Below are 19,059 nucleotides of genomic sequence, written 5' to 3' on the forward strand. Positions count from 1 at the left end.
CGATTATTAATGTCCATTAAAATATTAAATTACAGTGACGTCACGAAGTAAGCAACCGTGCGGTTCTTCAGAGTAGCAGATTTCAATGGTGGATATGAGCTGTGCTCCAGTTTCTTTTAAGCATTAAATATTGTAATAATGTTTGTTAATGTTACGCCAAATAAAAATGATTTTAAATGGATATCTATGGTATAGAATAAATTAAATGATTGCTAAATTACTGCTTAAATTATTAGTCCACTTACAGTAAATAATATGACATATTCAATATTCAAACTTATTAACAGCTGATTTAAATTGACCAAGTTACTTACTGCGTTCAGTAAGACCTTAAGTGGCGAGACAGGGGACCATTGATCCCGTTAGATCTTCAATGGTGATCTTGTTCATGTAAGATGATCGTTAGATCATTTTTGGCCTCAGTGTTTGCACTTTGGAAATTAAAAACAGTCATTTGCGATTGGAGTTTGTGCGATTCGTGAACATGTTAAATCTTCTAATACCAGCTGTGTGGCAAATGGGTTTTATTACAGCAGACACGATAACAATGATGGTGATTTCTGAAATATGCTATTCATGCCATATTCTTTATGTTGGCTACACCTCCAAAACAAACTTAAGCTGAATTACTTTATTGCTATTTTTTACAAATCAAATTCACATTGGCCTAACTATTAACATGACAAAACAAAACTGTTATTACATTTTTAATAAATTGTACACAGAAATCAAGCAACACGACAAACTCTCCCATTACAGTGACTGCTGTCACTCACTGCAGGTTTACACTGTTTGAGACCTGCATTTCGAAACAAGCTCAATGACGCTCCACACAAAGTTCTGCACTCTCGCGAATGCTCTCATTAAAAACAGAGCTGTCTAATCAGCATAATAAATCAATTATTTACACCGCGTCTGTGCCTTCATTAGAACGGGAGCATTTTTGTTTTGTCCTGTTGCTCATTTGCAGTTTATTTAACATACGTTCAAAGCGAGCTGTGCAATATGCAATGAATCCAAAATAATTCCAAAGTCACTCTTGTTCTACAGCTTCTTTTCGAGTGTCAGGTGATGTTTCTTCAGTATTAATTTTCGTGTGCCACTTTGAACAGAGGTGGAACGTCCAGCAACTGGGCATTCAGACGGTTTAAAACTTGCACATTAGGATCAGTTGTCATTACTGATAGGATGGAAGACTATTTTAAATGGCTCTGATTGGCCATTGCCATTTCATTACTCAACAGACATGTTAGTTATTGGTTAGATTACTTAACCGCTGCAAAAACACGTTGTAAATAGAAACCATTGACACAACAGGTGCAGATTTAAATTAAACACTGAAATCGGCAGTTTTCATGATTACATAATCGTGGCAGCCGTAATCGTAATCGCGATTAGTTTTTCAATTAATTGTGCAGCCCTAGGTCATGTAAATAAGTTCAAACTCTGAAACTGGCATTTCTCTGTGCGGTCAGCACCGCTTCTATGAGTCGCGTGAAGAAACCCGATATAAGGGGGAGAGACTGAAACTGCACCCGGCTTATGCACTCTGGCGCAGGGACACTCGTCTCTCACGCACGCTTGCTGTAAGTTAAAGATGGATCGAAATCAAGTGAACAAAAAGGTAAGAGAGGGTAGCCTTTACCCATTTCTTGATGCTTTGGCTTGTTTTCCTATACAAATATCTAAAACTCCTTTAAAACCATGTACATTTACTTTAGCAGCTATACTGCAGAAGAAAAATGTGTTATCTGAGAATGTTGAATATAATATTAAATATTTTTATATTATTTATATTTAGACTTGCTTTTAGAGAATATATCTTGGATGTAAGTATATTTTGTCTTTACTGCACTGGCAGAAGTATGAATAAGTGAAAAAATACACTTGTATACAAAATACACTTATATTTAAGATACATTCTCTGAAAGTAAGTCTAAACTCAGCAAAAAAGAAACGTCCTCTCACTTTCAACTGCTTTATTTTCAGCAAACTTAACATGTGTAAATATTTGTATGAACATAAAAAGATCAAGAAACAACTAAGACATAAACTGAACAAGTTTCACAGACATGTGACTAACAGAAATGGAATAATGTGTGCCTGAACAAAATCAAAAATAAGTAAAAGTAAGTCAGTATTTGTAAAAGTAAGTCAGTATTTGGTGTGGCCACCAGCTGCATTAAGTACTGCAGTGCATCTCCTCCTCATGGACTGCACCAGATTTGCCAGTTCTTGCTGTGAGATGTTACCCCACTCTTCCACCAAGGCACTTGCAAGTTCCCGGACATTTCTGGGGGGAATGGCCCTAGCCCTCACCCTCCGATCCAACAGGTCCCAGACAGGCTCATTGGGATTGGGATCCGGGCTCTTCTCTGGCCATGGCAGAACACTGACATTCCGGTCTTGCAGGAAATCATGCACAGAACGAGCAGTATGGCTGGTGGCATTATCATGCTGGAGGGTCATGTCAGAATGAGCCTGCAGGAAGGGTAACACATGAGGGAGGAGGATGTCTTCCCTGTAATGCACAGCATTGAGATTGCCTGCAATGACAACAAGCTCAGTCTGATGATGCTGTGACACATCGCCCCAGACCATGATGGACCATCCACCTCCAAATCGATCCCGCTCCAGAGTACAGGCCTCGGTGTAGCGCTCATTCCCTCGACGATAAACACGAGTCTGACCATCACCCATGATGATGTAATTTCTGTACCACTAGCAGCGTCATACTGAATTGCAGTAATGATTATTTCCAAACAGCTTTCCCTAAACTCCGTCTTCCATTGCTCATATAAATCATTGCTCATATGATCCATCGGTTCAAGCAGAAGCTGACTACTGAAACTAACAGAGCAATGTTTTGAAAGTCATAGAGCCACAGTGTTTCCCCTTGCATGATTAAGATTGTCATTCTGCCTAACGTATTCTTTTTATGCTCCATGGAAGAAAGTCATACAGGTTAGGAACAACATGAGAGAGAATAAATTAATTTTCATATTTGGGTGAACTATCACTTTAAACTGGAATACAAAAAAGTATTTTAATATTAAATAAAGTGCACACACCACCTTTAGATGTATGGTCACTCTAGGTATCATGGTGCATTTTGTCTAGTTTTATGCCTGTCAGGGCTGGGCGATAGGACGATGTTATCGGATATCGATGATGTCTTACAAAGATCCCAATGCTGATTGCGACACTCAATTGACAGGTGATGATCGACAATATCGGGAAATGGCAAAACCATGGATCTGAGAAGTCGCCAAATATATTAAACAGTGGCCAGGGTGTGAAACTACCCCCCGCCAAATGCGACGAGGCTGAATTCAGTTCGCAAGCTCCTCGTCCAAATGTATTTCATACGCGGGTTATGATGCTCATCTACCCGCTACAGGCGGATGACCTGTAAGACGTCTCGGAGTGACACATGACAAAAAATGCTGTTAGTCACAAAGAAACATACTTTATTATATTTTTAAGAACAGACAAAAGAAAAGCAGTCAATGCTTGTGTCTGATTCGCTGTTTGTTCGGAGGCGTGCAGCGGGACCCTGTCTTGTGGAACAAGCGCACGTAAAGAGTTATCACTCTTTTTTCTCTGTTTCATTCATCTGAAAACTGTTTGCAAGAATAATGTCATCTATGAGAATGCTGCAAATGATCTCCGATTATCTCAGGAGATGCTGTGAGTTTCGCTTTATTTCCACGCGGTTAACATGCATTGTGAACGCAGCTCTGCAGGTTCAGTAATATATATCTTTGTATTAAAGAAATAAAGATGAAAGTGATGAAATCATAAAGTAATACAAGATACGTTCACCTTGAACCTAACATTTAGTTCTATTTCATTTTCTTTTGTCAGCATTAACTGTATTAACAAAACGCAATACATATACAAATTCGATAAGAACACACATTTGGCAGAAGTATTTTGGGAACACAAGGGAATTTATTAGGCTTATTTATTATGATTATTATTGTCTTTACATTTATAATTGTCTTTAGTTCTTAATCTGTAAGCTATTAGTAATTTTCCACCTGTTGTCGTTGACGGATGCTTGCATGATGGCAAATGGGGCTGTTGGAAACGGTAAATGTGATTTGGGGAGGTGGTTATATATAAGATTTTTTGATCACTTCGTTATTTTATTGCTTTTTTCCTTTAGTTTAAAGGAAATGTCTTTTGTTCATGTTTTTCATATTTAAATAAAATAATAAAAATCAATAAAGCAAAAAAATTAACCAACCCTCGGCAGGGGGGATGACAATATAATTGTATATCGCAATATTTTTTCAGGCGATTGTCGATAAAATAATTTGTATGTATCGCCCAGCCCTAGTATCTGTGGACAATGACATGATTCTTGCATTAAATTATGTTTTGTGAAGTTTGGGATCTGCTTTTGATGGATTTTTCAGTGCATTTGTCTGTTATCTACTACTCCTTAAATTCTTATTTAAGTGGAAACTACATCTCTCTCTGTCTCTCTCTGGATCTCTCTGATCCCAGTTCTTCTGTTGCTTACTGAAGGACAAGTCTTCTGACTCCTGCATTGATTTTTATGAGCACTCTGTCTCTTTCTTTCTATGTCTGTCTGCGTCTCTATCCTTCCTCTCACTCGCTCTCCTCTGTTTGTCATTATCTCATCCACTTCATCATCGTCCCTCTACACCTCTCTCTCTCTCTCTTGTTCGCTCTCAATCAGCCTCTCTGTCTTTCCTCTAACATGCACACCTCCCTCTCTTTTCCTCTCTCTCTACTTTCAAATTTAAATTAAATGAAGCACTTTTCAGCATCATCTATTTCTTACCCTCTGTATCACTCCCCTCTCTTTCTCTTCCTCTTTCATCACTCTAGATGTGTGAGTCTCTGTGTGTGTGTGTGTCTGTGTGTGTGTGTCTCTTTGTGTGTCTCTTTGTGTGTGTGTGTGTGTGTGTGTGTGTGCGTGCGTGTGTCTGTTTGTGTGTGTGTGTCTCTGTGTGTGTGTGTGTGTGTGTTTGTCTCTGTGTGTGTGTCTCTGTGTGTGTGTGTGTGCATTTGTCTGTTTGTGTGTGTGTCTCTGTGTGTGTGTGTCTGTTTGTGAGTGTCTGTGTGTGTGTGTGTGTGTGTCTGTTTGTGTGTGTGTGTGTGTGTATCTATTTGTTTGTCTGTCTCCCTCCCTGTCTCTCTCTTCCTGATGCAATAGTTGGATCTGCCTGATGTCTCTCTTGCTGTGGTGATCTCTGTGTGCTAGACTGAGGTCATGTCAATATTTCATATGACTTTATCAGCTCATCTTGATAGTGTCCAGTCTCACCTCTCACGTCAGAAATGACAATTATCCATACAGTGGAGAGAAATGATCAAGCTGAACTTTGATTGAACAGGAATGAAACTGCTAACCCTCAATACTAAACCACAACTACCAACTAAACATGCATTTCCATATCTAAAAATAGTGCTGTACCTGTAGTGGAACTGTATTCTGATTGGTGTATTAGGGTTTGTATGTGCACTTGGATTTAGATTTTGTTCTGTCTGCTATAAATAGTAATTTTCATAACCTGCTGTTGCATAAGTTTGTTATAGTCTGTTACAACATGAAAAGAATGTAATTACTGAGCATCATCATATAGTACAGTATGTATTACATAAAAAATTAATGATTTCTTATGCAATACAGGCAACATTAAATGGCATTTGCAACATATTTAATATAATGTGACATTTCAGAGTTAAAACTAAAGATTTAGTGGGAAATAATAAACAGAGCAGTGCAGGACCATCCTTTGGGATTTTAATTGATCATGAAATGTTAGGCTATGATATTATTACGTAATATACTTTTATTATAATATAATAGTTATTACAATCTGATAAAACATTACAAAAGCATCTTTAGATTAACATGCACTGATGAATCGAGCACAGTAAAACCTGGAACAATTATAGAGTTAATAGGGTCATTTTTGCTTTTAAAATGGTTGTTTGTATTTAAGTTGCAGATTGATTTCATGTTGTAATTTTAATTTAAGTTGCAGTTTGATTTTATGTTGTCCTTTTCGCAATGAAGAATGTTAAAGGGATAGTTCACCCAAATATGGAAATTCTCTCATCATTTACTCACTCTCCATTCCAGATGTGTATGACTTTTTCTTGTGCAGAACACAAAGATTTTTAGAAGAAAATCTCCACTTTGTGGTTCCATGCAATGCAAGTGAATGGTGACCACAACTCAGAAGGTCCAAAAAGGACATAAAGGCAGCATAGAAGTAATCTGTATTACTCCAGGTGTTAAATCCATGTCTTCTGAAGTGGTAGTGGTCTTCAATAGGTGTGGGTGAGAAACAGATCAATATTTAAGTCCTTTTCACTATAAATCTCCGCTGTTTAACCAACCCCAACCAGTAGGTGGCTGAATGTGAAAGTGAAAGTAACTTCCACACCAGAATGTAGACGTGAAAGTGAAAATGTAGATTTACAGTAGAAAATAATAATAATAATAATAAATTCTCCTTCCTGCCCAGTAGGGGGCAATATGCATGTGAATCAACAAAACAGAAGAAGGAGAAGGAGAAAGTGAAAGTGAAGAAAAATTGACTTAAATATTGATCTGTTTCTCACCTACACCTATCATATTGCTTCAGAAGACATGGATTTAACCACTGGAGTTGTATGAATTACTTTAATGCTGACTTAAAGTGCTTTTTAGACCTCCAAAGATCTGGTCACCATTCACTTGCATTGTGTGGACTTACAGAGCTGAAATATTCTTCTAAAAATCTTCATTTGTGTTCAGCAGAAGAAAGAAAGTCATACACATCTGGGATGGAATAAGGGTGAGTAAATGATGAGATAATTTACATTTTTGGTTGAACTATCCCTTTAACAGTGTGTGGGCACTGTTTTCAAATAGAAAGGCATTCACATTTACAGACTATATATCCAACTGCAAAATATCCAACTGTAATAACAAGAATGAACATATTTATGTGTTACAATTCTTATTTTTTATGAGAGTCATGTTCATTCAGTTTTGCGGTATGTCATGCATCCGCTATAGTGTGTTTGAATCACTGTGCTTTGTATTCTCCTGCCTCTTAGTTCTGGTGCACGTGCGTGTGTTTTCCATATGCGTTAGGGAAACACTTGTGTTTTTGGAATAAGTTTGTGTGTGTGTGTGTTTGTTTTTGATTGACTGATTGAGCCAATTTCAGGTTATTTGGAGAACTTTAAAAGCAAAAAAAGTATCGCCAATCAAAGGAAGCTGTGGTGTAATGCTCTAGTTAACACTAAATAACCTTACCATTATCGTTAGCTCAATTTGCCCTCTAACCATACCCACATAGCACTCTTTTCAGTCACACCCCACTTCATCCCCTTGTCTCATTATCGCCTCACTCATTCCTCCTCCAATACCCCCCCCCCCCCCCAAATCCTCCTCCTAAAGGCCAGTGAAGCAGAGCTAAGAGTATGTGTGTTTGTCAGAGAGAAAAATAGTGAACGAGGTGAGAGAGGCACAGAAACAGCAGAAGCAAGGGAGAGAAAGAGAGAGATGGTGTGTGTTTGTGAGCAAGACAAGAAAGACAGTCTGAGCTGAGAGAAAGAGAGAGAGAGAGATCAAAACCTGCCTGCGGGTAAATGAATAAATCATGTCTTTCCTTCGTCCTGAGAACTGAAGCTCGGATGAGTAATACACACACAGAGACACACACCCACTCCCCCTCCCGCTCTCCTTCTCCTCTCTCTTGCAGTCTGCTCTCTCTCTCTCACATGCACACACACACACACACAGACACCGCCTTATGTTTGCTATGCAAGGGCAGATAGTAATCAGAGATGGGCAATCTCTCTCACACACACACATACACTGATATTAATAGAACTCTTTAAGCTCCCACACATGCACGTGGATCACACCTACAACGCTGGGCAGCACCAGTTCTCTTTGTCCTACTGCTGTAAGATCTTATTAATCATGTCAGTATGTTAATACTGTTGGTTTTCTTGGATTAACTAAAAAAAAAAAAAAAAAATTGTTTTATTTATTTTTTTATGTATACAATATATACAGTACTGTGCAAAAGTTTTAGGCCCATTATATTTTTCACAAAAATGTTTTATCTCAAAACGGTTATTTTATATATTCTGCTTTTAGTGTATCAGTAGGAAATATACATTTTAGATTTCAACATTCCCTTTACAAATAGAATTCAATAGAAGAACATGGAGCCCTACAACAGATGGTACAGCCCCCACAGAGCCCGTATCTCAACATCATTGAGTCAGTCTGGGATTACATGAAGAGACAGACACAATTGAGACAGCCGAAATAGACAGAAGAACTGTGGTGAATTCTCCAAGAAGCTTGGAACATCCTATCTGCCAACAACCAAGAAAAACTGTGTCCAGGTGTACCTAGGAGAATTGGTGCCGTTTTGAAGACAAAGGTTGTCAAACCAAATATTGATTTAGCTCTTTTATGTTTATAGAATTGACAATTGATAAATTAAAACTATAGCATTCATTTTGAAGACATCTTCACTATGCAACATTTTTCACAAGTGACTTGTGAAAATAATGTATATGCTTGGCATGCACTGATAATGAAATTTTGGCTGATATCCTGGACAATTGTTTATGTTATGGCCAAATAATGTTGTAATTTGAACTATTGTACCCTGTTGTGCACTGTTTTTCATGCTAACGTTGAATTTTACATGTCGTCAAAACATAATTTACCATAGAAATGATATACAGCTGTTTAATACTTTTAAAGCCTGGCATAAAAAAAGGAGAAATATGACAAATAAAATAAGCCCTGATGTTATAGACCTAATAAGGTGATTGTCAAGAAACCTCTAAAAAATGTCCTAGTCCTATTTCATTCAAAAATCAAAAGCAACAAATAAAATTCTTTTTAGAATTTAGAAAATGAAGCCTTTTTTTAGGGCCATTAAGATTTTATTACATTGTAACATTATTTTATGAAAGTTTCACACATTTAACCCCCCCAATTCTGATTACTGCAATGCAAAAAAAAAAAAAAGATGCTCATTATGATATTTTCATTACCACAATATGAAAAGATGATGTATTGTTTAAATAGCAAAGTATTTTATACATCATAGCAGTACTCCGTTGGGACTGCCTTTCATTTTTGATGATTTTAATATAAAAAAATATATATATATATTGTTCAACAATATCTTTTTACTGTAAGAGAATCATCATTAAAACTATGGGAATAGTAAAAGTAAAATGTCATTATGTGTTGCGGTAATGAGAACTGTGTGGTAAAATGTGATGAAGTGTACTGAAAATGTTCCTAAATTTTTAGGGATGTGCACGGTTATCGTTTTTAACACTCTGCAAGTTTTCACAATAGGTTAATAGTTTTTTCTCCAGAATAAAGAACGTTTATTGCAATGGAATTTCCTTTTTTTTTAAATTTATTGTCTAATTATTGTAACTAAATATGCACATTAAAGCAAAAGGGAACTGTTTTATTACCGTTTATCAAGCGCTGAAGCATTTGGCTCAGTAAAAAACAACATGGAATCATGTTTAATGGTGTAACAGTCACATGAAGTCCTCTTTGCAACCTGAACTCAGCACATGAATAAAAAAAAAACACAGGTGTATAATAAAAATTAAAGTTCTTTTGAACTTTACTCGGTGTCTAAAAATGTGGCAATTCTGTGCAAGACGTTGATAGAAAAATGGTGAGATTCAGTGCAATAGTCAAAGACGTCCGTCCAGCAGGTGATTACTGTATATACGGTCACACTTTATGTTAGGTGGCCTTAACTACAGTACTAACATTTAATACATACAAGACTATGTATTTACTGTGAAAATTCCCATATTTGCTGCTGCTACTGAGGTTGAGGTATGGGTAGGTTTAGGAGTAAGGGTAGGGTTAAGGTTAGGATTAGGGGTTAGGGGTTAGAGTTAGGTTTTGGGGTAAGGGTTGGGTTAGAGTTAGGGGCAAAGTTAACAGTGTAACAACTAATGTAATTAGATGCAAGTACTTTAAATGTAATTACACAACATGTATGTACATAATAAGTACATTGTATCAAATAGTTATGTACATATTAGTTAAGGCCACCTAATATAAAGTGGGTCCCAGTATACAGAAAAACAGCGCAGACGCACACAAAAGCATGTTTGAATATCCCCCAACTTGCCCTATTCTTGAAAAACTGACCCAAACTAGTTTGTCAGAATAAGTTCGGGTTGGGTTGAAGATCTCTATTGCACGTATAGAATGACCAAACTTTGATTTTGGTATTCGAATAATGAGCGTCAAACTGTTAACTGAATGCTCTGTGCACATCCTTAGTAAATAAATATAGGCTTTATTTTCATAATGCTAAATATGTATTATGTACTGTATTATTTACAGTTAAAATATGTAAAATTATGTATTATTTGGGGTTAAATGTGACTAGGATATTTTCTTGACAGGTTTCATGAGAACCACTCAATAAAGAAATGTTGTCCGATACCGATATGGTCACTGACACATTGGGCATTCCTAAAATAAAGAGCAGTTTCTTCCATACATTGATGAATATTAATGCTGGATAAACTCTAAACAAAAACACAATGAGTGATATAATCATTTGAGTCTTTATTTTGACTGTTAACCATTTCTGTCAGTGTGACATCACCTTAAACTGTTCACAGTTGATAGACTCAGGGGTCAATCATATATGACTCACACAGGAGAAATTGCACTCAGGCTTTAGACTAGCCATGTGAAGTCTGATGTATAGAGAGAGAGAGAGATAGAGGGGAAGAGTGATAACTGTGATTGATCAGATTTGACTGCTTTTGAAGCCACAAACAATATCCATGCATGTCCCTTCCTTCTACTTTCCCCCTCTTTATTCTCAGTTTATAGCTTGACATGTATCGTATTGACAAAACAATAATAATAATAAGCAGTAATCAGTAACAATACATAACCATACCTTTATGTTTAATATTATGTACTAATGTCCATAATCATTATTAGTAAATAATACTAAATAATTCATACAATAATATTTTTCCTCTTTTTCTTTCTGTTTGGACTCAAAGTCACGAAAACTGAGCAGCTAATAGTGTTTTAACGCAAATAGAGAAGAGTTTTGAGAAAAGCGTTTATTTCTCGACTTGAGCAAGAGATAATATTTAATTCAGAGAAAAACATTTAAAAATGTAAATGCCAGGGGAAGAGAGAGAGAGAGAGAGTGTATGTGTGTGGGAGCGTGTACTTTCAGACATGGTGTGTTAGGATTCGTGCTCTCCAGAGTGTGTTCGATAGAAGTGTTGCGTGTGCACAGAAACAGAGAGATGTGTGATGTAATGCTTTTAGAAATGAAATGAAGCCTCAGTGTTTCCTGTGTTTATGCGCATGTGTGTGTGTGTAACAAGCAGAGGGTTTGGAAGTTCAGCTAGAGTTTGGCTTAAATATCATCCTCACACTATTATTACGTAATGTCCAGTCCTGTGTTTGTGTGTGTGTGTGTGTGTGTGTGTGTGTGCAATGAGGAGGTTTGCCTATTGTGTGGATAGATAAGTAATACTATGTGTAATACTGTATGTGTGCTCTTTCTTGTTGTCTCTCCCGTTCTTCCCTCCCCCCATCTGAGGCTGTTTGGTATGCAACTGTTGCTTTCCTTCATCTTTTTTTCTAGATATGTCTGATCATATCGTATATCATAACATAATCTTTAGCACACCTCAAAAAAGAAAGAAACACCAGAACTTCTCACATGCTCAACGGTTTTTCCGCTGTGTTGTTTTGTTGTCACAGGAGGAGGCGGACAGTGGAAATCCAGCTGTGCGAGATGATCCGTCTCTGCAGAAACAGGTCCAGGCCTGGCTCAAGCAGAACCACTTCCAGAACATTCTTCAGCAAGGTATTCTGCACCCCCCCCCCCCCCTCTGTCTCTCTCTCTCTCTCTCTCTCTCTCTCTCTCTCTCTCTCTCTCTCTCTCTGCTCTAGATTCCTCAGAGGAAAGATCTTTATTCTGCAAATCTGTGTGTGAAGATCCTGTGATTCAGCATTTGTTTGTGGTATCTGTTCTCTGTTAGTGCTGGAGATAAGGATGTTTATCCTGTATGTTTGGATAAATCTGATTTACTCATCGTCGGTTGAAGCATTACTGTCAAACATCTCTCCTCTGTGCATTCTGTCTGCTTGAGAACACAGAGGATTGTTAAATATCCCTTTCACTGCTGACACTGATATTTGACTGGAATCAAATAAAGCAATAGCCACAAGAGGTGACTGTCCATGGCTAAAGTCTGTTGTTATGCACAAACTGACACCTTAACAGAGGTATACTGTCTCGACTCCAGTGGCTTATTGATTTAATAAAACAGCAACAGCAGGATCATAATATAATAATATTACATTTGTAAGAATGGTCACAATGAACAATTCTTCTGCCAAGGAATTAGTTAATTAGCCTAACTGTTTGCAACATGGTGCATTAATATAGCACTCGTTTGCTGTTTATTGCCTGTTTAGAGCTGAAACTAGGGCTGGGTATTGTCAGTTACCTCATGATATGGTCTACATTGCAATACATACAGTATATCATGATCATACATTGCAATGCATTCCAATATAATAATTGGATTGGGATTGATTCTGCACCAATTGCACAAGAGAGACCCAGCATGTCCGTCCAAGTGAGCACTTTTCTTCACTTTTGTCCTGTATACTGGCTCACAGAACTCTGACTAGAGATGGGAATCGTAAAGAATTTAACAATTCTGGTTCTTTAATGGTTTTATTAATGATTCTTGTAGTATAAAGGTTGACCAATAGTGGATTTTAACGATAACGATAACTTGAACGATAACGATAACGAAAAGTTGGGCAGTACCTGCCGATAACCGATTAATCAACTAATCAATTAATTTTAGTTTTTAAAATTGATACTGAATGAAAAAATAACACTCAAAGTAAAATAGTGCTGAACTTTATTACAAAAATAAACAGTACTGACTGAACCATGAAAATGTATTGTACTTTTTTAAATGAAATAAATATATAAATATTAATATATATGAACTAATATTCAAATTTTGAAGTCAGATGATTTTTTAATTGACATTGTTTCCTTAGTCCACAAGAGGGCGCAATAAATACATGAACCATTCAGCACCGTTATATTATTGCATAGAACATCCTGGCTGTTAAAAAAGAGCATTTAATTTTCAACTAATGTGCATAAAATAAATAAATAAAAAGTTTTAATCGGTCCATATTCTCAAATGTTTAGTCAAAAGTAAAAATGAGGGGGAAAATGCTTCAATAAACAGTTCTCATGGTGTTACACTTGCACTGATTCCACTACTCCAGACTCAAGCTTCATTATAACAGCAAAATACCACAATGTTTTTTATTCAGTACAGTTGTATGTAGAGTAGCAATATTCACAGATAGCAGTGGTATTCGGCTGAACTCGGTGGTGAAGCGGCTCAGATTATGAGCACAGGCCAGGGGCTGTTCAAACAGACGGAACACAACAGACTGGAACCAAACGTGAGGATCTCGAGACACATATTTCCAAGTTGAACATCTTTCCTGACAAAGCATTTAAACAACTCATTGCTTAATCTGAGAAACGCTTATAAGATAGCAAGATGCAACGGCCAAAGACCTCCACCAACTGTAAGGGGCTGTTCACACTGAATGATTTTGCAACCATACATTTTTTTTTCTATGTAAACGTGCGCTAGACGAACGTCTGTGTTTCCCTTTGTTTTTGTTTATTCAGCGTCTCGTGCAGGAGCGCTGTTTTTTAGATGATATGTCTAATTAAAAAGAACTTTAAAAGCATCTTGAGACACCTGTTTTCTGTTAAACTGTATTTGTTGCGCTGTGTCTAGCCTTTTTTAGCGCAAGAATGTGATCAATCTGAAGTCATCGTATTACATTGAGGAGAAAATATTTGAATTGAAATCAGATGCATTTCTGTTTTGTTTATACGTTTCTCTCGGCTGCATGAAGATATTAATTTGCTTTCTCACTAGGGCTGGGACGATTCATCAGCGTAATCGACGTCATCGATTACAGAAATACGTTGATTTGCATAACATGCGCCGGCGCGTCGCAATAGAGTAATTAAAATGGCAGCGCCCGATTTACGTATGGATTCCCCCGAAGAACAAGCTGCAGCTAAAAAAAAAACTCGCCTACGGTCATCTAAAGTGTGGGAGTATTTTAGCCAGAGACCCAACAGTGTGGTGCTGTGTAAGCTAATGCAAATTGGAAATGGTTTATCACAGCAGTACAACCGCTATGCTTTGTCAAGACGGCAGCAAGGCAGCACCGTAAGTCCGGTTTACTTTTTGTCCCCACACAAGCATGACATATTAGAATTACAGCACGTGTTTCTGTTAGTAGTAGTAACTTAAAATTGATTTTCTAAATGTTTCCTCATCGCCCCCATGTTAAAAGTAATTTCTGCACCGCTGCTAACGTAGGGTGACCATACGTCCTCTTTTTCCCGGACATGTCCTCTTTTCTAAATGAATATGATGTGCATATGGTCTAATACTTCATTGTGTTCACGCATATTTGCATTGCTTTAACCCCTCTTTGTAAGTCCCGTCTTCTTGCACACCAATTGGTAGATTATAAGAGGCTTGCAGCAACTATTGGCCAAATTCCTGCCTGTCAATCTCTAGTGAACACGCAAAGCGCTGTTGTGTTTGGCATCAAACAGTTGCTTGACAGCAGCAGCAAATAGCAGCTGAGTGGAAACAATGCCCAAACGAAAGTGCAAATTTACAGAAGATTTGCAAAAAAAAATTCCCATGCTTTTGTCCATGTCGAGATCCGTGGGAAGCAGAATGTATGACATGTAAAGCTGGCACTTATGAAGCACACATTAGCTCTGCCAAGCATAAAGGGTCAGCAAAAGGTGAAAGTTCATCAAGTAAATTAACGGACTACTTTTTGCGACCAGGTAAAATTATCACATTGCTTCATTTTCCATGGCCATATAAAATAATAGTAATAGTAAATGAAGGTACACTCATGGCATCAAATATTTTATTTAGGTACATGGACATTCAAAAGAATGTTGGAAATTTTTATTTATTTATATATATTTATGTTACGCTAATAGAGTGTCTTTTTCACTGTATTAAAGTTTGCATTCATAGTAACACAGTTTTTTTTTGCAGAATAATGCCGTGCAGTGCACACTTTGTTTTGTACATTTGTTTGTGTTTAAGAGAAGATGAAGAGATTTAATAAAATATTGAAATATTAATGAGACAAGTTTTTTATATTTAATTTGGGTTAATTAATTGTTATATTAATCAAGTAATAATTATAAAAAATCTTTAGAATAATCAGCAAATAAGTCGTTAGATTAATCGACTAATCGGAAAAAGAATCGTTAGATTAATCGATAAAAAAATTATCGTTAGGTGCAGCCCTATTTCTCACGTCACTAGCTTTAAATATGCAACTTAGCTGGCTAACGAATGCATAAACGTGACCAGCTGGATATAAACTAATGCAAATAGATGGTAATAGATGGTAACAATCGTGACATTTATACATTTGGGTAGGACTTGCGTGTATTTTTGTCACATTGTTCTAACCGCTTGAGGTTAGCTTTAATGTTAACGTCCTCTCAGCCTTGTCGGCAAACATACTGCTGTTTTCTACTAATGCAGCATCTAGTCAACAAATTAATGACTTTACAATGATATGACAACGTTTACTGTAGTGTACTGTATACATACCTTTTCATTGTTGATGTTTTAAATCCGCAGCTGAAGTGTTCCGCTCCATGCAGAGTGTAGTCTTTTGTGTCAAAACAAACAGCACAAGGCATCAGTGAAGTGATAGTTTTTATTTGGCCTCTAGAGGCCGCTCTCATACTGTATTGAAGGGGAATACAGCTTGTGCCTGTAGACCAGTAGGCTTGGAATGAAGACCCGGAGTTGAGGTTTCAATCAATTAGTTGACATTTTTACTGAAGAAAGTTGTTTGCAAAATCAAATGGCAAGAGTCAGCAGTACAAAAGCCTCTGAGTTCGTAGACAGGAGAAACCCATGCAAAATTACGAACTGAACTCAGGTCCAAAAACATCAATACTTATAGTCAGACACAGTATCAAGTTGATGTCAATGCTATAGTCTTCTAGGATTCTGATTGGTTACAAGCATAGATAACTATAGAACACTTCTAAACATGGTCATCTTGTACGTCGTTTACCTCATTGACTATTTGCATGACTCTTTATTTCTGTATATAGGCCCCAATGGTCCGAGTCGGGTCGTAGGCCACGGACAGTCATCCCTTTATTGTCATCCATAGGTCTCTGATGTCCAGTTGTCCACCTCTAGACTGCTATTCTAACTCCACTGGACTCCTGAAACAGAAATTCTTGAGAGAAACACACACAGCTTCTTCCATTCAAGGACGTATACTACAAAGCTTCTGTTGGATACTGGCCTTATCCTGTTGGAACTTAAAACATAGAGATAACTGTACTTTCTCTCAGGAAAGCTGAAGTAGTATTCTTGTTAAATTGGCATAAACATTAATAATCAAACGTATGTTGTTGGGTCATGAAAGCACTAGAGAAGCGGCCTACGTGACCTAGGCCTCTTAGTCAGCAGACACAGTGTCGTCGGCTAAGACAGATATGGAATGGTCTCAAACTGCTTGTACGAGCATGAAATAATGAATCATTTGCTCACAAGAATATGATATGTATGTTATAATGTTGTAGAATTAATTAACTCTACTACTACTAAAATCATTCAATAATCACATTAGGTTAAATGCTGATCAGTTTAGATTTAATTCACTCAAAGGATATATGTATTGAAGAAGAAGAAGTGGTGATTCAGGCATCCACCCCATCACTGCCCCATTTTAGACCAATGTGGTGCCAAATACCCCACGTCTGGTCTAGTGTGGTCGCTACAGAAGGTGAGAGTGGTGATGCACGGACATGCTGGAAACTATAAATTCTGGTCCCCGTGGTCAAGGCTCTCTCACCACCCTCTCACAACAGGGAGTCGATGTTGTATTTGTCCAGTTACGACTTCAAGCTGTGGGTCAGTTTCAGAAGTCGCTTCTCTTCTTCTGCGGGGTTCACTGTTCTGCAAGCAGACTTACACAGATAAGAGAAACCACAGCAGATAATCATCCATACAATTAAACAAAGCACCACTTATCCTGGGCCTCCCCCAACTGCATAGAGTATGTATTTCCCTATTCCGATCACTATTTGTTCAGATGCTTCTACGAATTCTTCCCATGCTTCTTCCACAAATTCTTCTACTGAGTTTGTAACAACCGCAAATATTGCTCCAACTGTAAAAGCAAATATCCAAGCTAATGCTAGTGCTGATGGTTCCTCTGGGTCCAATAAAAAGGGGCTTCCATTAGACCTAAGCCACACTGAGTTCAAGTATTCATAACCTTCAAAAACTTCAGTACTCTTTAGTTGATTCAGAAAAGCTTCAATGTATTGTACTTGTGCCCTCTTTGCTTTTAGTTTAGGGTAATATTCAGTGCTATTTTCCAATTTGGCAAAACATAAATCTCTTTCAGAACACTCAATATTTCAGCATTTCTCTGCTGGATGCCACTTAGGCCCTATTGCGTGCACAATCTTGTGAGTTGTGCACCTGTCACCTCTAGGCATCACTTGGAGTTCTCGCATCTCTTGTACTGATGGGATTGGTCTTAAGAATGGGCAAAATTGTTTTTCCTGATCAAACCATTCATCCCCCATGGCCACATCTGATACCTGGGGCCACATAAACACCTGAGAAGGCCTAAAGTCCTTCCATATTAAATCATCAATGTTCAGAGGCACACATAAGGTCGTTTTTCTACTTGCTACAATCTCTAAACAGAGGGGGAACATGTTCAAGTGCATCCATGCCGTAGCACTATGAACCACAGAGGTGGCGCTATGACATTTATGTTCTAAATGGTCCTGCAGCTGTTCAAGTTTGATAATAGACTTGTAATCATGGCGAAATCATACTGTTGCAGCACGTCTATAAAATTAGCCCAGGTATAATCTGGTCGGACAATGGATGAATTACAAATCTCCCAGGGTACAGTCATTACCTTGGTACCCGTCACTTTTTCTCCAATTTCTAAACATTTATCAGTCTGGCCTGGGGGAAACGTATCCATAAACCACTGGTTAATTTCTCTACCCAAACAACGTTCCACATGAACAGTTTCTCTTTCCCAATTCTCAGACAATTCTATTTAAATTGTTCTTAATTGTAAACCAATCATAAAATTTTTTTTTTTAAACAATCTTAATCTTTAGTCACTACCATGTTTTTTTATTTTTTATTCCTATTAAAACGTACATGAGTTCAACAAAAGCATAAGTAGAAGTAGTAAATCATCTTTCAATCTCAATTATTCATCAGACAAACATTCCAATGTTTCTTTAATACAGTCTCCTAAGTCAGGCACTCCTTTGTCTGCAACGGTTCTCAACAGCCTACCTCCAAAACCAATCTATAAATGATAATCTTCTACACAGGGTATGATCCCCTGATGGCACAGTGACCCAGAATGTTTGGTATTTTAACACTTTCATTAGCTGTTGTAGTAATGCGGTAATTAATATGCAGTCAGGTTGAGTGGACTCACAATTTTTTGGCAGATTCCTCTAGACTTCCGTCCAATGCTTTTGGTCTAAAAGCAACCATCCACTTCCTTAACCCATATCACACCTCCCTTCTTGGGCAGGGTTCCAGGGCGGTGATGCCCTGCCTTAGGTTGCCCCCCTTTTGGCCATTGGAAAGTCTTACCCGTCATTGGGTCATCACATCTTGCCACTGAGTTAACGCTTTGTTCCCTCTGGCAATCTCTGATTATTGGGTTTTAGTAAAGAGATATTCTCCTTTGTATCACTTGAGAACTGTCACAGCCAGTGGAAACATCTATAACTGCTTAAATATGGAGACATTTCAAAACATGGTTAAATTCACAAATCATCATTCAAAATGTCCAAATTAAAAGTGAAATAACAATGCTAAAATTGAACTCATTTACAG

General features: G+C 37.5%; 1 protein-coding gene across 1 annotated transcript in view; it reads left to right on the forward strand.

Moving 5' to 3' along the window:
- Positions 1–19,059, forward strand: part of jmjd1ca (jumonji domain containing 1Ca) — a 100,981-nt gene that overhangs the window by 44,522 nt on the left and 37,400 nt on the right. The window contains exon 4 of the mRNA XM_051646753.1: positions 11,795–11,900. Within this exon, the coding sequence (XP_051502713.1) occupies positions 11,795–11,900 (106 nt within the window). The remainder of the gene's footprint in view (positions 1–11,794; positions 11,901–19,059) is intronic.

This window comes from Myxocyprinus asiaticus, chromosome 20, assembly GCF_019703515.2.
Source record: "Myxocyprinus asiaticus isolate MX2 ecotype Aquarium Trade chromosome 20, UBuf_Myxa_2, whole genome shotgun sequence".
NCBI lineage: Eukaryota > Metazoa > Chordata > Actinopteri > Cypriniformes > Catostomidae > Myxocyprinus > Myxocyprinus asiaticus.